This window comes from Canis lupus, chromosome 24 (assembly GCF_003254725.2).
Source record: "Canis lupus dingo isolate Sandy chromosome 24, ASM325472v2, whole genome shotgun sequence".
Taxonomy (NCBI): Eukaryota; Metazoa; Chordata; class Mammalia; order Carnivora; family Canidae; genus Canis; species Canis lupus.
This window is the reverse complement of record NC_064266.1, coordinates 47642900-47664908: the sequence shown is the minus strand read 5'-3', so window position 1 is coordinate 47664908 and position 22009 is coordinate 47642900. Positions and strand designations below refer to the sequence as shown.

At 61.2% G+C, this 22009-nt stretch overlaps 1 protein-coding gene and 2 pseudogenes across 1 annotated transcript; 1 reads left to right on the top strand and 2 right to left on the bottom strand.

Moving 5' to 3' along the window:
• Nucleotides 1-367: 367 nt before the first annotated feature.
• LOC125753509 (uncharacterized) lies at nucleotides 368-4881 on the top strand. The gene is made up of 6 exons (XM_049100393.1): nucleotides 368-518; nucleotides 1477-1650; nucleotides 1827-1942; nucleotides 2367-2456; nucleotides 2701-2765; nucleotides 3942-4881. Exons 1-6 carry the CDS (start codon nucleotides 368-370, stop codon nucleotides 4051-4053), a joined length of 708 nt encoding a protein of 235 aa, XP_048956350.1. The 3' UTR covers nucleotides 4054-4881.
• A 2407-nt stretch (nucleotides 4882-7288) lies between these two features.
• LOC125753527 (uncharacterized) lies at nucleotides 7289-8506 on the bottom strand (annotated as a pseudogene).
• A 198-nt stretch (nucleotides 8507-8704) lies between these two features.
• LOC112673344 (uncharacterized) lies at nucleotides 8705-16522 on the bottom strand (annotated as a pseudogene).
• Nucleotides 16523-22009: the final 5487 nt, after the last annotated feature.

Here is a 22009-nt window from a genome sequence, read left to right as displayed (position 1 = left end):
AGGCCAGGGGGCAAGTGCCCGCTCGCCCCTGCCCTCCCAGCCCTCGGCAGCTCCCTGGCCCCGGACCCTCCCCGGTCTTCAGCTCCTCCCGCCACAGAACTGTCTGGAATGTCCAAGTCCTCCCTCGGCCCAGCGCCCCCACCTCCCCTGGGGGTGAACGCCCTGGGCGCCGTCTTTTCGTCGCCTCTCCCCTTACGTTTTGGGGGCAAGAAAATGTTCAAACACAAAGACAATGAGAAACACTCGGGGGTCAGCACCCCTCCGGGAGGGGCCCCTGGGATTCGCGTCGCCGGCCGCCTGTGTCACAGGGTTACCCCGACGCACATCCAGGCGCCGTGCACAGCAGTCGGCAGGTCACGTTGATGCGATGCAGACAACACGACGTTCGCTGGCGCTTCTACTGCGCAGCCTTCGTTTTGAGGTGCTTCGGTCTATCCGGCTGATTTCCTCGCGTGGCATGATCACGGGCGAAGAAACCCCAGGTGCTGAGGGGCCCGAGGCCTGCGTCGCCAGGACAGGTACGTCGTCAGTGGCCCTGTCTCCGTGCCGCTCAGGGCCTCGATGACCCGACGCTGGGGTGCCCTGGGGGCTCAGACAGGTGGCGTCGCGTCTCCTCACCTGTCCCTGGAGGATCTGAGCTGGTGCTCGGCCGACCTCTCGTGCCTTCTGCGTGACTGGTGAGCCGCGTGTCCTGTCCTATGATCTGGCGCTGGGAGGCAGCCTCGTGGCCGGGCAGCGGGTACCACACACCCAAGTGCCCAATTTGGAAGCCAGTGACCCGGAACCACAGGAGGGTCCCCAAGGGCGGCAGAGGCTTCTCCTGGGTCTTGCCCCCGAGGTCTCCTGGGCCTGGAATGCTCTCCAGGCCTCACCCCCTCCGTTCCCGGCAGATCCCGTGTCTGCTGCGCTCCAGGACGGTGGTGCGATGCTGGCGCCCCGATGCTCATTGCTAGCTCAGCCCCCCTGGGAGCGGGATGGCGGGGCTCCTCCGGGGAGAGAGGGAGGCTGCACGCGGGGCTCCTCCCCACCGTCCCGTCGGTCAGGCGCCGATCGTCCTGCTGGCCTGTGTCTGGACATCTCCGGTCTCCGGAGTCGCCCTTGCAGCTCGGCCTGTGACAACATCCTCACTTTCCCTCGGTTATGACCCTCTGCGCTCCGACCCCTGAACCTGCACCATCGCTGCCCTCACCTGCTGCTGCGGTTCCCTGGCCCACGGCGGAGGGTCCACCCCCCCCCCAGGAGCCAGCGCGCCCCCCGCAGCCGTGCCCCCCGACACCTCGTTGCCTCTCACTTGAGACCAGTGTTGGGTGCTCCTTAGAATCCTTTTCATCACAGAAGGAAAAGGGTGATGTTTCCAACCTGGAAACTAAGAAGGAAAAGCACCTTTTGGTGTCATGGGTGTGATTGCACGTGGCTGTGTACACACCCCACACAAGGCTGCTGGACGAGCTCTTGTTTGTGTCTCTGTCCCACTAGGGCAGCCGTGCCTGCCAGACAGTGGATGGTGGATGGTGGATGGTGGCCGGGGCGCGGTGGCCAGTGGCCGGGGGGTGGTGGACAGTGGAGGCGGACGGTGGCAGCAGGGCCGGGCGCTGACGGAAGACCTCAGAGGAGCAGCCCCTCCAGGCCGCAGGAAGGGACAGGTGCAGAGTGGGTTTCCTACGACAGAAGGTGATGTTTGAGGCCCGCGGGCAGGACTTGGCCGCCTGAGGAGAAGGAACAGTGACCCTGGGGCCCTCCGCCCACCCAGCCACACCCACACCTGCCCGCTGGCCCCTGCCGGCCTTCCCGGGCGTGGCCCTCCGCACCTGCTCCTCCCACATCAGCGCCTCCAGACTCCCTCCTCGCTGCTCATTTCCTTCCTGGGCCACTGACACGTCTCCCAGCCCTGTCTGTCCCCCAGACTGTGGGCTCTGACCACGGAGACGTCACCGGCTTGCAGGTAAATACATTCACCTTTGGTCCGCAATGGCCACCTGGCCACAGCTGCACCTGCCTTCCGTACGTGGCGTCTTCTGTACGGCCTGAGGTGGGGACAGGCAGGGGTTAGGGACGGCCAAGGCCATGCCAGCTCACGCCTCGCCCAACCAAAGCTCCGAGGAGGGCCCTCCGCACCCAGCCAGAGGGCCGCCAAGCGCGGTCACCCAGTGAGCCTGAGAATGACGGTAAGAAGGTGACCTGTCCCTTTAATTTCTTCCCCAGCAAAGCCTCCAGACTACAAAAACAACATTTTAATTTAAATTCCGATTCCACATTCATTCACGGAGCAACTCTGAGCAGGGATTTCATTAAAGGCTTTAATAGATTTTATAGGACTTGTCACATCCGGAAAGGTGATGGAGCAAATGCATTTTCTCTGCCTCCAGAATTTCAACAACGGCTCAGAAAACAAATTTACCATGAAAATGCAGAGCAGTCCAGCCTTGTACAGACAAGGAGAAGTGACCTCACTGCAGGTGAGCAGAGCCCCGACGGGCCTCCCGCTCTGCCGCCCACACCGGGGCCACTGCCACCAAGGAAACCCAAGGACAGGCTGGCCCAAGTGTCGGGCCTTGGACGGCCCACGCACCGCTCCCTGCGGGCCCCGCCGCCTCACCCGGAGCTGGAAGGTGTGCTGGGCGGGCTGCCCTCCCCGCCGGTGGCCCTTTTGGTTTGGGGCACGGCCTGACCTTGGACCTGGCGCCGTCCCCTTTCCTGCAGGTGCAGCCGCTCAGACGCCGGAGCAGCTGCCTGTCAGCGCCACCACACCAGGGGTCGGCACGCAGGTAGGGTGGCCGACGCACGGTCTTAGAACGGAGTCCTGGAAGCCCCCGCATCGGGCAAACCCGGGGGCCAGGCACGGGGTCGGGCGGGCAGCGGATGAGCCCTTCAGCCCTTCCACCCAACTTGCTGGGGCCCCGTGGCTTCCCCAAAACCGACTGCTGCGCGTGGAGCCCATCGGCCCTGCATCCTCCCCACCACCCAGGGCCGCTGGCATCTCTGTGGGCCCTGGACCCCCCTGCCAGGTGCCCCAGGAGGCACGTCCCGCCAGGTCTCCCCGCCTCCCCTTGACCTAGCCATGGACGGGGGGCACCCTGCACACGCCCTGCTCACTGCTGTCCCCGGGGACCCCACAGCCCACCTCTCCCCCGGGTGGCCTGTGGACCCCAACCCCACTGGCCTCTCCCAGGTGGGCACGGACAGGACGCCACAGGTACCCCACCTGCTGGGCACTGAGTTTCTAACGGTCAAGGCAAGTGGGGGCTCCCAGGGGCTCGGTCGGGTGAGCATCTGACTCTTGGTCGTCGGCTCAGGCCGTGATCTCAGGGCGTGGGGTCGAGCCCTGCATCCGACTCTGCGCTTGTATGGAATAGGCTTGAGAGTCTCTCCCTCCCCCTCCACTCCTCCCCCCCCCCCACACTCTTTCTCTCTCTCTCTGAAATAAAGTCTTTCTAAAAAAAAAATCAAGTGTTTAGGAAACTATCAGAGCAAAGCACCAAAAATAATTCTTTTAAGAATTTGGCTTTTTTTAGAAAACTGTGTGTGTGTATTTACCGGGAGGAGGGAGGGGGGCACAGAAGGAGAGAGAGTCGCAGCAGACTGTGGGGAGCTCCATCCCGCGACCCCAAGGTCATGACCTGAGATGAAACCCTGGCTCAGATGCTTACCTGACTGGAGCCACCCAGGTGCCCCGGGCTCTTTTTTTCTCCTGAAAGTGTACAAAAAGTCATCCTGAGGACAATTATTAATGTTTTGGACTTTGTTACACCAATTTATACTTTAATATTCTTTTAACATTGAATTTTATGTCAAGAAACAACTTTCTGGCAAGGGCTTGACCCTGCTGAGTGGATGGGTGGACTAGCGTGCACATGGTGCCCCTGCGGGCCCGTGGGCCATCCTCGGGGGGACACTGGGTCCTGCACACACCGCGGCCTCCCTCACACTGTCCCCCTCCACAGACCCGGCTCGAGCACAGCCCGGAATCACCGTCCCACGGCCCCAGGGACCGCCACGGGCTGGAAAGGGAGACCAGCATGTGTCCAATCACCCCACACAGACCCTTCCCCGTGACCCCCAGAGCCTCCCAACCCTCACCCCGGGCACCGTGGAGGCCCTGCCCATGTGCCCTGGGGGTCCTCAACCGGCCCCTCCCCAGGTCAGGTGCTGGACAGCCCAGCATGCAGCCTGTCCCTCCTCGCGGGCCCAGCGCCTGCTGCACCCGCCACACCCGCCCCCTCGCTGCTGCCAGAGGACTCGCAGGACCCTGGACCGGGCTATTGAGCCTCAGCCACAGGCCTCAGCCCCATAGGGCCCGAGGACGGACCCCACTCTACCCCACTCTACTCTACAGAGGGCCCGCCCGGAGTCCCCACACTCAGCTCTCCTGTTGCCCAGCTGGAGCGCGACAGGTGTCACCTGCCTGGGCCCTCACTGACCCGGATCTCTAACTTGGATCTCACACCAAATTAAATCCTAAATGGACCAAAGATGCAGACGTTTAAATACAACCCTGGAGGTACTAGAACACAGCACAGGAAGAATATTGTGAGCTCACAAAGCCCAAATCATACAAAATTAATCACTTCACGTACTTCTGCAGGGCCAAACTGCCTTAAGCAAAGATGAAAGTCAAAGGACAAAGGAAGAAAACTATTTGCAAGTATTTGGGGCTAAAGCCTCACTATGCAAAAAGGCTGTACAAATCAATAAGACAAAGTCCAAGAACCCCAGGTCAAGGATTAAATAATTTATAGGGGGACGTCCCAGGGGCTCAGCGGTGGAGCGCCTGCCTTGGGCTCAGGGCATGACCCCGGGGTCCCGGGATCGAGTCCCGCGTTGGGCTCCCTGCGAGGAGCCTGCTTCTCCCTCTGCCTGTGTCTCTGTCTCTCTCTCTGCATCTCTCATGAATAAAGAAATTAAATCTTTCTAAAATTGCTTATTTATTTATTTATAGAACAAGGAGAAATTATAATTTTTAAACACATAAAAAGTTGTTCAACTTGACTCAGGAGGAGAAATGCAACCACGCACCCTCCTCCTCAACCCCTAGGTCGGCTGCGGGGGTCCCAGGCCAGCTCGGGGGGCAGCTTGACAACAGATCTTTCAAAGTGGGAACTGCACCCGGGTGCCCAGCGCATCCAGGAGCCACCGTGAGACGTCAAGGTCAGAAAGAGCCTGGATGTGCGGCCACGATGGTCGCAGCACGTGGGCCCCAGGACAGAGGCCCCTCCCTTGTGCCTTTTTCTTTTTGAGTCATCTACATGTACGACCTGTCGGCCCCTCCAAAAAGGAAAAAAAAAGTGTTAAAATATTTATGTTTATGTCTTTTGATTCCCCATCCTGTAACTGATCCTGAGGCTCTGAGCTGGGGCGTAGGGGCAGGCACCCCCGTGTCGGGAGGGCTGGCGCTGCAGGGGCCCCCCAGGATGCCAGCCTCCCCGAGGGCCTGACAGGAGCTCCCAGCGCCCCACAGATGGGTCCCTCCCCGGGAGCTCCTGGCAGCTCCAGGTGGGCAAACGTAAGAAGGCTCTGCTACCTGGCAGGTGACAGACACAGGCTGAGGGGCCAGGACCCTGCCAACCCCGGGGTGCGGTTCTGCGTGTCCGGGGCTCTGGGAGGGCCCACGAGGGCATGCTGGACCCGAATGCATCCGTGTGTCTGTCGTGCTTCAGGTGAAAATAAAGAAACAGGGCGCCTGGGGGGCTCAGGTGGGAGAGCCTCTGCCTTCAGCTCAGGTCATCATCTCGGAGTCCTGGGATCAAGCCCCGGGTCGGGCTCCCTGCTCCGCACGCACCCTGCTTCTCCCTCCCTGCTGCTCCCCCTGCTTGCACTCTGTCTCTCCATCTCTCTCTCACTGTCTGTCTCAAATAAATCAGTAAAATCTTTTTGGAAAGAAGGAAGGAAGGAAGGAAGGAAGGAAGGAAGGAAGGAAGGAAGGAAGGAAGGAAGGAAGGAAGGAAGGAAGGAAGGAAGGAAGGAAGAAGGGAGGGATGAAGGGAGGAAGGAAGGAAGCTAGACCTCCTCGGCAGTGGGACGGGGCGCTGAGGTCACTACAGTCTCCAGATGCTGTTGAACCAAGTGTTGGGGTTCCCCACCAAGACCAACGACCCAGGAAGAACTGTGGGCTGACACCCCTGGGGGCTCTGTGGGGAAACACAGAGCTCAGGATGGGGGGCCAAGGGCAGGATGTGAGAGGATGTGACCCCCACCGGGCACCCCCACCTCAGGGCTGGGCTGGCCAGCCCCAGCCCCAGCCCCAATGCTCCAGCCCCAGCACCCAGTACCCAGCCCCAGCATCCAGCACCCAGACCCAGCACCCAGCCCCTGTCCCCCACCCCAAACCCAGGACCCAGTCCCCAGCCCCTAGTCCCAGCCCCAGCACCCAGCGTCCAGCCCCAGCACCCAGCATGCAGCCCCCAGTCCCCAGCACCCAGCTACCCAGTCCCCACCCAGACGCCTCCAAACATCGATGTGCACAGACGCCCCCCGGGGCCCCTCTGAAGCTTGCTCCTGAGCCTAGAGCCGACACCTCAGGGCGCCTGTACCCCAGCCAGCACGTCCACACCGCGGAGGACCCTGCACCTCCTACTGTGCGCAGTGGGGTGTGTCCACCCGGAGAGTCCACTCAGCCGGTGCCTCAGCCACACCGTCCAGGCCGTGGGTCCCAGGGCACCTCCAGTTGTGATCCACCTGCCCTGGGGCTGTTGTGCCCAAGATAGCGAATCTGAGAAACCACGGAGGAGCCGACACCGATGCAAACACATGGGGATTTATTTACAAGCTGGAGCTTGGGTCCAAGTGCACCCAACACGGCGGAGCAGGGACTTGGACCCCGAGGTGGGCTTCAGCTGAGTTTTAAGGGCTCCTCTAGGGGACCTCCAGGAGGTGGGGAGGAATTTCTCAAGTTCTGTTCTCATTCTACTATGGGGCTTTCTAGGGCCTTAGGCTGCAAGCTGTTTTCTTCCTGTAACTGAAGTAAAGTTCAGCTCTTACCCAGGGGCCTGGGATGGCTGGACTTGTGCTAACGCTGAACGTGAGGTGGAAAGGCCTCAATTTTCTCAGCCTCCACATTTCCCCCTCTCAGAGGAACCTAAGGAAGGACCCAATCGTGGGTCCAGGTTGCTCTCAGAGTGAGCCAAGGGAATGATTAAACCAGGTTTCGAACCAACCTTGTTGCTGTTCTTGCTCCGGTTTATGTCCCAGGGAAGAAGCAACATCCTACGTTTAAGGCAGCACGTACCCCCCCCACCCTGTGTTGTAAGAAGACTAAGTCTAATCCCCTTCTATTTTGAAGGACAACCCCAGACTAGGGAGTCTTGGAGGTGGGAAATAAGTGAGAATGGCGCAGTCTTAGCTTTAGGGGATTGTCCTTGACTGGTTGGCTTTTCCATTCTGGAACAAAGTCCTTGAGAACGGCGTGTGGGTCAGCGGGCCGGATGTGGGTGTAGTGGACCCAGGGAGTAATCCTGTCGACCTTGAGAGTGGTGGGAGTGGTCAGGATGACGATGTAGGGTCCCTGCCAGCGAGGTTGAAGTGTCTGGTGTTAGTATCTCCGCACGTACACCCAGTCACCTGGCCGATATCGATGGGGGTCTGGGGATGGCCCAGTCTCGTAGAGGGCCCTCGGCTTAGGCCATACCTGCTCATGGGTTCGTTGTAACATTTGGAGGGAGAAAAGGAGTTGGTGATCATCAAACTCAGCAAGCACCTCAGGTTTTTTTTTTTTTTTTTTTTTAAGATTTTATGTTATTTATTCATCAGAGACACAGAGAGAGAGAGAGGCAGAGACACAGGCAGAGGGAGAAGCAGGCTCCATGCAGGGAGCCCGACGCAAGACTCGATCCTAGAACTCCAGGATCAAGCCCTGGGCCCAAGGCAGACACTCAACCCCTGAGCCACCCAGGCGTCCACACACCTCCCCATTATTGGGGATAATAGGTGGAGGAAGACTGACCATGATCTCGTAGGGAGTCAGTCCCATCTTATATGGGGAGTTCCTCACCCTATATAGGGCAAAGAGGAGGAGAGTCACCCAGTCCCCGCCAGTATCCAGGGCTGATTTAGTTAAGGTCTCCTTTAATGTTCTGTCCATCCTCTCTACCTGTCCTGAGCTCTGGGGCCTCTATGCACAATGTCATTTCCAATCTGCCCCAAGTACTAGGGCCACTCCCCGTGTTACCTTAGAGACGAATCCTGGGCCGTTGTCTGATCCGATCTTAGCAGGAAAACCATACCTTGGTGAGATGTCTTCCAGCAGTTTCTTGGTTGTGGTCTGTGCCGTTTCATGTTTGGTGGGAGATGCCTCTGTCCATCCTGAAAAAGTATCTATAAACACTAGTAAATACCTGCATCCGTATTTTCCAGGTTTCACCTCAGTGAAGTCCACTTCCTAGTAGGCTCCTGGGCGGTCCCCCCGGAGCCGGGTTAGATCCATGGGCGGTGGCATTAGATAACCGGCATGCGTGGCAGCTCCCCACAATCTGCTCCATCTTTGCTCGAGAGTCTTTAATAGTGATCTTTGCATGTCGTATGAGGTCTTCCATTTTCCTTGTTCCCATATGAGTCCCCCGGTGCATTCTGGACAGGCCTCGCCGTCCTAGTTCCTCTGGCAGGATGATGCTGGAGTCTGCGGCCCTCCCCCAGCCATGCAAGCACTGGGTCACAGGCAAGCGTTTGATCCAGTGTAAGTCAGCATCACTATAGTTGGGGGTGTCAGGCAGGGTCAGTGCCCCCAGATCGGGTAGCTGGTTGCTAAGACCTGGGTCACCGTAAGGGCTGCCTCCTTTGCTTCTAAATCGGCTAGCCGGTTTCCCCTGGCTACTGGGGTGTCTGCTCTCTGGTGCCCTGGACAGTGGATGATGGCTAGGGCCTTGGGCAGCCAGAGGGCCCGCAGGAGTTCAAGAATCTGTTTTCTTCTTAACAGTCTTTCCCTCTGCTCTCAGAAGCCCCCTCTCCCTGTAAAGGGCTCCGTGGATGTGAGCAGTGGCGAGGCCTTCCCTGCTGTCGGTGTGGAGGTTTATTCGTTCACCTTCCCCCACGGTCAGCGCCTTTGCCAGTGCGGTCGGTTCTGCCCATGGAGCCGAAGCTCCAGCTGCCAGTGGCTCCGCCCAGACGGTCTCCATTTCCATGGTTACGGCTGCCCCCGTGTACCTGACTCCTTCTCGACAAAACTGCTGCCGCCCCTGTACCAGGTGGCATCCGCGTCCCACAGTGGCTGGTCCTGGAGATCAGCTCTGATTCCGTGCACCTGTGCCAAAATTTCTTGACAGTCACGCAGAGGGGGTCCCAGTCTGGGTTAGGGAGTAGCGTTGCCGGATTCAGGGTTGTTGGTGGCTTAAATAAAATTCTGGTGGGGTTCAGCAGCAGGCTCTGATAATGGGTCAGGCGGGCATTGCTGATCCAGCGGTCCGGGGGCTATTTGAGTTCCCCTTTAATAGCGTGTGGGGTGGTAACATGCAGTTCCTGCCCCATGGCCAGCTTGTCTGCGTCCTTGGCCATCGTGGCCACCGCAGCAATAATTTTTAAGCATGGGGGCCATCCAGCGGCCACCATGTCCAGCTTTTTGGAGAGATCGGCTATGGGTCTCTTCCGAGGACCTACGTACTGGGCAAGGACGCCTTTTGCCACCCCGTCTTTCTCGTCCACATACAAGTAGAAGGGCTTGGCTAGATCGGGCAACCCGAGAGCCGGGCGGACAGCAAGGTCATTAAAGTCTCTGTTAATGGCCCCTGTCCATTCAAAATTTTGCTGGTGCCTGGTGGCCTCATAGAGGGGTCTGGCTATCTCGGCAAAACCCGGAATCCGTAAGCGACAGAACCCTGCTGACCCCCGGAATTCGCGTACCTGGCGGATGGCTTGCAGCTGTGGGATCCTTGAGACGGTTTCCTTCTGTGCATCCGTCAACATCTGTGTCCATCCTTTAATTCGTACCCAAGGTAGCTCACCTCTGCTCTGCAGGTCTGGGCTTTTTTAGCGGAGGCCCGGTACCCTAGGGCCGCCATGGTCTGGAGCAAGGCCCTGGTGCCTCGCAGGCATGTGGCCTGGTCCTCCACCGCCAACAGGGGATCATCTACATATTGCAATAAGGTTAAATGAGGGTGCTTGGAGCGGGACTCACCCAAGTCTTCGTGTAAGGCCTCATCGAAGACGGTCGGTGAATTTTTGAATCCTTGTGGTGGTCGAGTCCAGGTGAGCGGCCGTTGCTGCCTTTCTCGGGGTCCGTCCGCTCAAAGGCAAAGAGGTCTTGGCTCTTGGGTGCTAAAGGCAGGCTGAAAAGGGCGTCTTTTAAATCTAATACCGTATACCAGGTTTTGTCTGGAGGCAGGGTGGAGATGAGGGTGTATGGGTTTGGGACCGTAGGGTGCATATCCTCTACTCGCCGGCTGACTTCCCTCAAGTCCTGGACGGGCCTGTGATCCTTAGAGTGCGGTTTCCGCACCGGCGGCAAGGGAGTGAGTGGTCCATGCGGATCGGCAGGGCCTCAATATGCCCGAGGCCAGTGGTCGCCCTATGTGGGGTGTGATTCCCATACGCGCTACAAGAGGCATGGGGGATTGGGGGATTGGGGGACCCTGACAGGGTCTGCCCCCGGCCTTAGTTCTATGTATATGGCCGGTCGGTGCCGGCCCAGCCCAATTCCCCCGGTTTCTGCCCGTGCCTGGGGAAATTCCCGCAGCCAACGGTCAATGTCAGTCACTGGGGCTGAGGGCGTTTGGTGGAGACGATATTTGTCTTTTAAACTCAGGACAAGCACCTGACTCGGGTGCTGCTCCTTGTTTAGGATTTTTTCCCCTTCGGGGTGGAAGCAAATTTGTGCCCCCATCTTGGTGAGCAAATCCCGACCTAACAACGGGTAGGGACACCCAGGGATGACCATGAAGGAGTGGGATACCCGGCCCGTGCCGAGATCCCCAGTTCTCCGGGTAGTCCACGAGTACTGTTAGGGGCCCTCGGCCCCTTGTACCGTGAAGTCTTGTTTGCCAATTTCCCTTGGGATTGTAATAAAACCGACTGTTGTGCCCCAGTGTCCACTAGGAATTTAACAGGTTGCTCCTCCACTCTGAGAGTTACCCTGGGCTCGGGGAGGGGTGCCGAACCCCGATTCCCCTGGTCGCCCAGGTCCTCCATCTCCAAGATCTTGGCAGGGGCCTTAGGTCTTTTGTTAGGGCAGCTTTTCACCCAGTGGCCCTCTTCTTTGCAATAAGCACATTGGTTTTTGTTCAGCTTAAGGCGCTCCCGATGGGGACCAGGGCCATCCTCCTTACCTGTCCCTGAAGCCAGCTTCTTGAGGTGCCTCCGTCTTTCCTGTGGGTCGTCCATGGTTGTGGCCAGCAGGATCTTGGCCAGGTTTCGGGTCTGCCGGTCACTTAGTTTGGTTTGCTGCTCTTCCGGGCTTTATTATTATTATAGACTCATTCTGCTACTATCACTAAGCCCTGCAAGCTCTTCTCTCCCAGTCTCTCTACTCTTTGCAATTTCCTTTTAATGTCCGGAGCGGCCTGATTAACATAAGCCATGATAATTGCGGCCTTTGTTTCTGGGGCTTCTGGGTTCCTAGGGGTGCACTGCCTAAAAGCCTCCATGACTCTAAGAAGGCTGCTGGACTCTCGTCCTTACCCTCTCACATCATAGACCTCGGCCAGATTGGTCGGCTTGCGTGCGGCAGCCTGGAGACCTGCCCCTAGAGTCTGGCGGTGGACCCGAGTCTCCTTACCTTCAGCCGAGTTGTAGTCCCAGGTGGGGCGGCATAAGGGGAAGGATGAGGTCTAGGTTTGGAGTCAGCTGTCTGTCCCCTCCCAGGACAGACTTCCGGGCTTCCACCTGAATTCATTCTCTCTCCCCGGTGGTGAAGAGAACCTGCAAGAGCTGTTGGCAGTCCTCCCAAGTAGGCTGGTGGGTAAAGAGAACAGGATCTAAAAGCCCAATTAGATCTCTCAGATTATCAGAGAACTTTGCATTTTGGGTTTTCCAATGATATAAATCACTGGTGGAGAAAGGCCAATATAACATTAGCTGTTCCCCAGTCTCGTCCTGCGGGGGAGCCCCATGGCCCGGAGGGGAAGGGCGGTGGAGTCGGCCAGCCCCGCATTCGGAGGTGGGGCCGCCTGGTGGGTCTGACCGTGTGTCCCTGCCGCCGGCCCTCACATAGGGACTCCCTCATGGGGGGGGCCCTTCTGCAGCCCCCAGTGCCTCCAATGGGGGGGGTGGAAGGGGGAGGGTTGCCCAGTAGGGTGCAGGAGAATCAGGTCCTCTGGGGAGGAATCCTGCAAGACCGGATAAAGGGGCACTTGGGGCATAGAGTCGGTCTCCTTCTCAGCTTCCTGCAAGGCTAGAATTTCGGTGGGTCCTGCTTTGGGGGGTAGAAATGGTTTTAGCCAAGGAGGGGGATTCTCGATCATGTCCTGCCAGATCAGGATGCAGGGAACCTGGTCAGAGTGGCCGAGCGGTTTGTCCCTGGAGATCATGACCTTAACCTGTAAGATAGTAGGTAGGTGGAAAGTTCTTTCTCGGGGCCATCCCACGCCAAAGGTTGGCCATTCTGACATGCAATAAATTTGGAATCTCTCTCTCCGTATGTCTGTGCTCAGAATACGAGCTCTTTCCCTAACATCCGAGAAGTGGGAGAGCATAAGAGATGGGGGGTGGTTTCTGTCTCCCCCATTATGTCCCCAATCCACACCAAGACAGTAAAGACAATTAACAAGGACACAACAACACAGACAAATGCACAAACAGTTAACAGGGACATAGTAACACAGACCAATGTTCCAATGCCACCACAGAGACAAAACAGAAAGTAACCCGAAGGGCTGGCAGCCGGCCCTCCTTACAGACGAGGATCCCCGTCCCCCTTACAGATGAGGACCCCCATCCCCCTTACAGATGAGGACCCTGTCTTCCAGGCGGGGGCAAGGGACGTCTCCTCAAGACCCCCGGTCGACGGCCCGCCAGCGCATCTGCCTAAGCCAATGTCGACCCCATACAGATTGTACTTTTTCCTACAGGTAAAAGTACAGTGTAGAGCTCTCAGAGAATATGCGCAGGAAAAGGTGGAAAAAGTTGAGTGCACTCACCACGTGTGCAACCCTCCGGATGGGGTCCTGGAGGTCTCTTGGATCCCGGACGAGCCCCCAAATGTTGTGCCCAAGATTACGTATCTGAGAAACCACCGAGGAGCCGACACCGATGCAAACACATGAGGGATGATTTACAAGCTCGAGCCTGGGTCCACGTGTACCCGACACGGCGGAGCAGGGACTTGGACCCCAAGGTGGGTTTCAGCCGAGTTTTAAGGGCTGGTCTGGGGGACCTCCAGGAGGGGGGGAGGAATTCCTCAAGTTCTGTTCTCATTCTGATATGGGGCTTTCTAGGGCGTTAAGCTGTAAGCTGGTTTGTTTTTTGTTTTGTTTTGTTTTTTTTCCTGTAACTGAAGTAAAGTTCAGCTCTTACCCAGGGGCCTGGGATGGCTGGACTGTGCTAACACTGAACTTAAGGTGGAATGGCCTCAATTCTCTCAGCTCACACCAACGTGAGCACCCGCAGGCCCACGTGGGGAGCCAGGACCCCCGGAGCCACGCTTCCTGTGGTCTGCGGACAACCTGAGGAGGTGTCCGTGATCCAGGCCAGCAGTGCTGGTGCACAGTCCCTGGGACCCCCCACCCCCACTGGGGGGACTGTGCCAGCATCACCCTCAGAAGCAGACAAATGAGCGGCTCCGCTGCCACCTCGATCTCGGCCCCAGGAGGGGGGACTCCCGGGAGTAAGACAAAGCCTCCAAGGTGGGGTCATGACCTTACCTTCAGAGGTTCATTTAACGTTTGTACAATTGGGATTGGGGATCCCTGGGGGGCCCAGCGGTTTAGCACAGCTTTCAGCCCAGGGCGTGATCCTGGGGTCCTGGGATCGAGTCCCGCGTCGGGCTCCCTTCATGGAGCCTGCTTCTCCCTCTGCCTGTGTCTCTGCCTCTCTCTGTGTCTCTGTGTCTCTCGTGAATAAATAAATATTTTTTTAAAAATTTGTACGATTGGGGATCCCTGGGGGGGCTCAGCAGTTTGGCGCCTGCCTTCGGCCCAGGGTGTGATCCTGGAGACCCGGGATCGAGTCCCACATCGGGCTCCCTGCATGGAGCCTGACTCTCCCTCTGCCTGTGTTTCTGCCTCTGCCTCTGTCTCTATCTGTGTCTATCATAAATAAATAAATATTTTAAAAAAAATTTTGTACGATGACTTGGTTTACATCTTTTGTATTTTTCCCCCCAAGCACCTCCCACCACTTTTAGGAAAAAGTAGAAACCTCGACTCTGCACCCCCGCCCTCCGTGCTTCCTGTGGGCCCATCCCCTCCCACCGGGGGTCCCCAGGAGCTGGGAGCCCTGCACGCACCTCCACACGCGGGGAGGCCTGGGGTGCAGGGTACTCACTCCGGCAGGCACCCCGCAGCTCGGGGAGCAGGACCCCAGAACCCAGGCGCCAACAGGGCCACCCCCCAAGCTTCGGGGTGATGACCCTCCCTCTCTTCTGTGAGCCTCTGGGGCCTCCCGCGCTCCTGGCCCGGCAGACGCTCGTCACCTGGCCTCCTCCTCCATTGTGTTGCCTGCTGTGTCTTCTGTCTGGGAGCAAGTGTCCGTCTTCCCATCGGGGTCTGACTCCCGAATGACCTCATCATGACTAATCACATCAGCAAACACCTGACTTCTTCTTTTCTATCTAAGATTTTATTTATTGATTCATGAGAGACCCAGAAAGAGGCAGAGACGCAGGCAGAGGGAGAAGCAGGCTCCATGCAGGGAGCCCGAGGCAGGACTCTATCCCGGGACCCGGGGTCACACCCTGGGCAGAAGGCAGGTGCTCAGTCACTGAGCCACCCAGGGGCCCCGAAGACCTGACTCCTAAATAAGGTCACGTTCACAGGAGCTGGGCTCAGGGCTGGAACCTAGCTTTTTAAGGACGCAGCCCAACCCGCAGCACTGGGTGGGCAGGGACCAGTAAACCCACACCGCAGACTCACACTTGGTGACGATGAAGGAGCCGGTGACGGTGACCGAGGGAGCAGATGCCCCGCCCGCCACCCCAGGAGCGACCCTCAGCTCCTCCCACCAGACTCGAAAACCTGCAGCTCAACCCACAGGACCTCATGCATCACGACCCACCTCACGCAGCTGGAGCCCGGTGCCGCTCAGAGACCGTGAAACGGGAAGCCGGGCGCAGAGCTCTTGGAGTCTTGTGACTCTAAGTGAATCCTGGCACAGCCCCACACGTTCCCACCGGTAGAGACAAGAACCCAAGGACCACCCGCACCTGAGCCCACCCTGACCAAGCGGGTCCAAGCACGCCCACTGGGTTTGCTCCATGTCTACACTCTCGGGATTATCCGGAAGCAAATCCCCAACATGACCACATCATCTCCTTCATAAATATCCTGATGAGAAGTTTTTAAAGGATTTTACAGACAGAAATGACACAATCCTACTGGGTTCTAGAAAAATCAGTCTCAGGGACGCCTGGGTGGCTCAGCAGCGGAGCGTCTGCCTTCGGTTCAGGGCATGACCCCGGGGTCCCTGGATCGAGTCCCGCGTCGGGCTCCCTGCGAGGAGCCTGCTTCTCCTTCTGCCTGTGTCCCTGCTTCTCTCTCTCTCTCTCTGTGTTTCTATGAATAAATAAATAAAAATCTTTTAAAAAAAGAAAAAGAAAAGAAAAATCATCCGGTTCCCAGTAGAGAAAGATAAGAAATGAGTGGAGGCCAAAGGGGACTCCCAGACGCCCCACATGTGCACACAACACGCAAGCTGTGCACTAGCCTGACGAAGCTCAGCCCCGGCCGGAGCTCCGGGAGGCAAGGCCCCCGTGGCCCGGAATCTTCAGGAACGGGGCCTCCTTAGGCCTGTCCCAGCGAGATCAGCGAGATGGTAGGAAGGCATCCAGGGACCCAGCTGGGGTCACCCGTGGGCCGCCCGCCTCCCTGCAGCAGTGCTCACAGCTGGCCACTGGGTGTCAGGCTCGGGCTGCGTTGCAGGAACCACGCACCAAGGTCTGGGGATCCCGCCCCTGTACCCCAGTCTCGGAAGGCTGCCCCTGGCTGGACGGCCGAGCTGAGGGGCCGCCTGAAGAGGGGGTGTCACGCTGCTTTGGACCATGGCGGCCTCCTGGTTTCCAGTTCCCGGCCCAACGAGATCCCCCAGCGCACCCACCTGCAGGACTCCACCTGCACCTGGCTGCTCCCGCCCTGAGGGTCCCCCCGCCGCTCCCCGTCCTGCTCACAGCTCACAGGAGGCCACTATGGGTTCCAGGCGTCCCTCTGAGTCGCCCGAACCCCAGGCCGAAACCCCAGAGCAGCCCAGAGCGCCCCGGGCGAGGGGCGCAGAGCCCTTCCAGCCTCGGCCCGCACCAGCCACCACCAGGGCAGGAGAAGCGGGGCCCCCGGCTCAGAGCGCCTGAGACCTCACCCTGGGTCACAGCAGACACAGGCAACGTGGCACGGCCGGTGCAGGAGCCGGCGGCCAGGCCAGCCCCGAGCCCTGAGGGCCCCACGCCTCCCCTGCGCATAGCCCCGGCCCGCAGCTGCCTCCACAGCCTGCACACCCGGCCGGCACACGCACGCTCGGCCACACCTGCACGCACAGCCCGCGCCGCCGACCACCTGAGCTCCTCAGGTCTTCCTCTCAGCAGAAAGCCCGCCTGCCGCCCCTCCCTCCCTGGGCCCCCGGCTCAGCGCGTTGGGGGGCCGAGTGCTCCCAGACCCCACGGGAGGCAGGAGCCGAGGCGCGTGGCCCGCAGGACGCGTGACCAGAAGGGCCCGGACGGGTGGCCTCCTGGACGCAAGGCATCCCTCCCACGACTGGAGCTCGGGCTCTCTGGAGGGCGGGGCAGGGCTGTGTCCTTGGCTGGCTCCTTCCCCTGACCCGGCCCCAGGGACCAGAGCCAAGCCGAGCTGTGTGGGTGTGTGTGTCCCGCGTGGAGGGACAGGCCCTGCCCACCTCCGGAGCCCTCCCCTGGCCCTGCCCCTGCCCTGAACCATGGCTCTGCGGGACCTGGCGTGAGCGTGACTCAGCCTTGCCCGCCCACTGACCTGTGGCACGCACCTGCTGGTGGATAGCCCGTCCCCGGGTGCCTCTGTGGGGCCACTGGGGGCACAGGTGGGGGCACCACGATACCCCCATGTCCCACCCTCTGCACGTCTACATACACAGATGCCCCGTGCCCTCCCCCTCGAACCCCAGGCACCTGCGTCCTCCCTGCGCCGCCCACACCCGCAGAGTGGCCAGGGCTGCCGCAGGAGGTCAGGATGAGCCAGCCCTCCCCCCGCTCACCCCAAGGGTGCCAAGACCTCGGATACATGCCTCAGACAGGGGGGCGGGGGGATCAGCTCCCAGCGGGGCCTGTTGTGGCTGTGGGAGCCCAGGCAGCGGGGGGGATGCCGCCCCGTGAAGCTGCGCACGCCTGCTGCTGTCTGTCCTCGCCCCCGGCCTCCTGGGCTGCGTGTTGGGGCGGCAGCACGAGTGAGCTCTCTGGGACTGGACCCGAATGACCCCCCCCCGGCTGACAAGGGCCGGGCTGCCTCCTTCCTGCCTGGAGTGCAAGAGATCTAGAAACTTCTCAGCTTGTGTCTGGAGGGCAAGAGGCAGCGCCCGTGGGCAGGGCAGGCCCCGCAGGCCACGAGCAGCCGTCCAAGCCGCAGCCCGGGCTGCCTTGACCCTGCCTCCAAGACCTGCCAGTTGCGCTCTGGGCGCTGCCCTGTCCTCCTCCCGGCCCTCATGTCCCCAGGGCTCCTGCCAAGGACCGTCCCCTGGGCTCCTTGGCCCTCCCACCCTCACCTCACAGACCCTGCTCACCGGGGTCTTCCCTCAAGACCTCCACATGGATGGACGGATGGATGGACGAGAGCCAGGACCCCCAGCAGGGAGATGCACGGCGCCCTTCCTCCCCAAGACCCCCCCTTCGCTAGTGGCCGCTGTCCTCCTCGCACAGGCGCCCAAGGCTCCGTCTCGGCCTCCCCACCGCAGGCCTCGTCCCGGGGCAGGTGTTACCACCTCCCCGCCTGGGGCGGCCCCGCGGGGCCAGGAAGCTTCTCCTCCTGGTCCCTGCCAGCTCTGGCCCAACACTCAGGCAGCAGATGGCTCTGAGCCCGGGGCGGGGTGTCCGAGAGCAGACTGAGCAAGTCTGGTGGCCCCAAGGCTTCCCCACCCCCCCGAGCCCGAGGCCTCCCTCACGGTGCAGCAAGGCACCCCAGGCCCCGGCCATCCCGGCACAACCCTGTGCCCCCCCGTGGGGCGGGGAGACCTGCAGCAGGGAGCTGCCCCGCTTCATGCATCCAGGGCGCTCTCGGCATCCCAGGTCCCACCATGGGGATGTGCGGCCCAAACCCCTGGTCTTTCCAGGAGCCGAGCTGCTCAGTCACCTGCTGGGAGGCAGCGGAGCCCAGGCCAGCAGCTGCCTCTGTCCCTGCTGAGCCAGTGACGGGGACAGCAGGACGGCAGCCGGGCCCTGCCCGGCCACGAGCTAAGCACCTACCCCGCTGCCTCGACCTCCCTCAGCCCCGCTGCCCCCGGCCCCGCCTTCCCCTCTGCCACCCCCATCCCACTCCCGGTGGGAGCCGGGCCCCAGGACGGACTCAGGAGAGCACAGGCAGCTGTGCGAGGGGCTCAGCACCCCAGGCCCAGGTTTGCCTCCGAGGGAGCCCGAGGCACAGTGGGAAAGCCCACGAGGTTCTCGAACCTCTGAGCCTGGGCTGCTCCCCCCTGACCCCAAGGGCTCGAGGAAAGCCCTGCCTGGATTGACCGGCTCTAGAGGAAGTCTGGGGAGGTGTCTGGTGTCCCGCTGCCCTGGGGCAAAGCAGGAGCGCGAGGGTCCCTCGGGGGCAGGCTTTCCTGGGACCAACCCCCACCCAGGGCCCGGGCTCAGGGCAAGACAGCACGCGCACAGATTAGCTACGGCGAGTGGAGCCCGGGCCTCCTAGGTGAGCAGGGAAGGGGACCCCCCGCACCCCTCCCCAGGTCGGGGACCAGGCCCAGCGCGCCAGCCTCTCAGTACAGTCCACACACCCGCCGGGCCGGCTGCCCCCCTCCACAGGCAGGTTGTGGGGCTCAGCCCCTCACCCCACCCGCAAATACGCCCAAACCAAGAGGTCCGGCCCCGATCGATCGTAGGAAGGAGCACCCCAGGGCTTCTCGGCCTCCTCCCCCCCACCCCGTGCACACGGCCTGACTCCGCCGGCTCAGCCTGGGCACCCGGTGGCCCCCGCCCTCCCGCCCAGGCCAGAGAGCCGCTCCCTGCAGCCCAGGCCCAGGCGGCCTCACAGAGGCAAGGACACTGCTCCCTCGCATCTTGAACAGAATTTCCTCTTTCAAATCTGTGAAATTTGAGGGTGTTCGTGTAGGACAGTGAATTGTCCCAAAGTGAGCGCTAGCTACAGGGCCTCACGCTCACCAGACACGCGCCAGCCCGCGAGTCAACTCCCCGGGGGCACAGGCTCCTCGGCGCTGCCAGCCTGGGCCCAAGCTCGGGGCCCCCTGCGGGTGGAGGCCACCCCGGACGTGGCCCCAGGCCTGGCAGTTTCGGGGCGCGTGGGCCACTCCCCAGGCTCCTGTCCTGACTCAGGCCGCGGGGACACGGGAAGGGAGCACAGCCGGGGGCAGCCTCGTCTCCCCAGGCTGCAAACACGCGGACCCTGGGTGCACAAGCCCGCGCGGAGGAGCCGCCCGGAGAGACCGCCAGGCACCTGCAGCCTTGCGGGCAGCCCAGCTGTCTCAGTGTCGGGGTCCCGTGCGCCTGAGGGCGGCTGGCGGCGGTGGGTGGCTCGTGGAGGGACCGGGGGCTGCACGAGAGCAAAGCACCGACTGTCCGCGGACTCCGGCCACTGTGTGGTTCCCGCACACACGCGGCTTCCTCTCACAGCAAAAAGGGAGCGCGGGGGAGAGAGAAGTCGGTTGTCTGTGGGCAACAAGTTCTGCTCCTGCTCAAAGACACGCAGCCCCCAGATCCCTCCTGCCGCCGGGACCCACGCAGAGCGTCCCCCGCAGACACACACGCGGACAAGGGTGCCCAGGGCCGGGACCCACAGACGAGGGCACGCCAGAGCCCGCTGCGCACACGCACACACAGGGCCTCCCCCTGGAGCATGCCCCCGCCCTGTGGATGACTGCAGGCGCCCCTGCCCAGCCCCGACGCGCTCCCCTCACCACTGGGACCTGCCTCCCTGCTTTGTGGTGTTGGGGGTGCTGCTGCCGCCAGGCTGGACGCCTCGCCAGCTCACGCTGAGGATGCTGCCCGCAGGCCCTTAAGCCCCCTGGGGCCCCAGGGAGAGCACCTGCTGCCTCCTCCACCCCTGCTGCAGCCCACCCCAGCCTCCTTCCCACGCCCAACTGGGCCACCAACTTCCGGCCACGTGTCATCATGTCATCGGGCAGGTGAGTGCGGAGGCAGCAGGGAGCCCTGCAGGTGTGCGCTGCGGCAGGGAGGGCTCCGGCTTCAGCACCCCCAGATCCGACGGGAGCAGGTGAGCCAGGGAGGGTGTTTGCAAAGGCACAGCTTTGATCCCACGTGCACTATGCACGGGCGGGGTTGGGGGCGGAACGGAGAGCCCGGGTGTCCTCAACCCTGGCAAATGGTCACGGCCTCTGCCAGAGAACTCGAGGCGCCGCTGCTCTAACATCCCGACTCTTGTCACTTTTCAGGATCCAGCCCGAGTGGACCTGCTCCGGAGGCTGTGGGCCCTGCGACGGCACCTCAGAGCCGAGGCTCTGGGCCAGGCACAGCGGACGGTGACCATCCCGGTAGGGCTGTTCTGGCCGCGGGCCTGCTCTGCTGGACCCTTCCACGTGGCCCCCGTCGTGGCCCTGACTGCAGACCGGCCCCAGACGCCGCTGGTCATCAGCATCTCCTGCGTCATCACCAGCCTCAGCTATGCCAGCTCCTGTCTCGGCCCCTCCTCTGCGCCTTCCTGGACGAGAGCTTCCAAAACAGCCTCCAGAGCATGTTCCAGTGCTCAGGGGCCTGGGTGGCCCTCCCTCCGGAGCCCCAGTGTGTCCGTTAGGACAAGAGCTGTCGCTCTGGAGGAACATCCCTTGCTCACATCCCGTCATTATGTTCTCCACACGGGAGAGAAAGGGCCAGGGAGCTTGGCCACCGAACCTGCAGTGATGACCACGAGCCTGTCCCTTCCCAGGCCTCAGCCCCTGGGTGAGGAGCTGCAGGGATGCGGGTCCCGGCACCCCTCCCCATGCCCTTCAGACCCAGGCTGAAGTTCTTGGCACCATAGACATCCCGACTCACGACCTCCCTGGATGTCCCTTGGCCATCCTCCCTGCCAACCGTAGTCCGGAGGGAGAGAAACCCAAACCGCGACCTCATCCTGGGGCCCCCACTGCATTCCCGCCGGGACCCTGGGCTGGATCCCCCCAAGACACGAGGAGCAGGTGATGGAAATGTGAACACCTGGGGCCGGAGAGCCAAGTGTCCCCGCAAAAGCCACAGACTCAGTCCTCAAGCACGGCCACAGAATGGGCTCCCGTCACTTGGAACCCGGATGGCGTTTCACCAGGAGGCGGCCGTGTGCCCCGTGTCACAGCTGGTGGCCCCCCATACCCTGCTGGAGGACCCAGGGCCTTCCTGCCAGGACCTCTGGATGCCCACAGTCTGCGGGGGGCATCTGGGCCCCTTCCTCCCTGGGGTGTGGCCCGGAGCCTAGATTCATCCAGCAGGAGCTCCGTGCTGAACCTCCGGGGCCAGAGTGGGGATGCTCAGGTGCTGGCTGCGGGCGGGTAGGGGGACAGGTCCCTGAAGACTGCCCTGGGGCCCCGGCTGGCTCCCCGCCCTTGGTGCCAGGCTCCCAGCTGCTCTAGCGGTGCCATCCTGGGAGCCACCAGGACCCCCAATGCCCTCCTCGCTCACGGTGGCCCAGACTGGCTTTCGTCCTTGTGGTGCAGAGCTCCGACTGGTGTGTCCACCCGGCACCACCATTCGCCACCATGAGGTCACCCCAGGGTGCGTGACGGCCCCTTCCACACGCTCACCCCAGTCACACGGGCCCCTGGC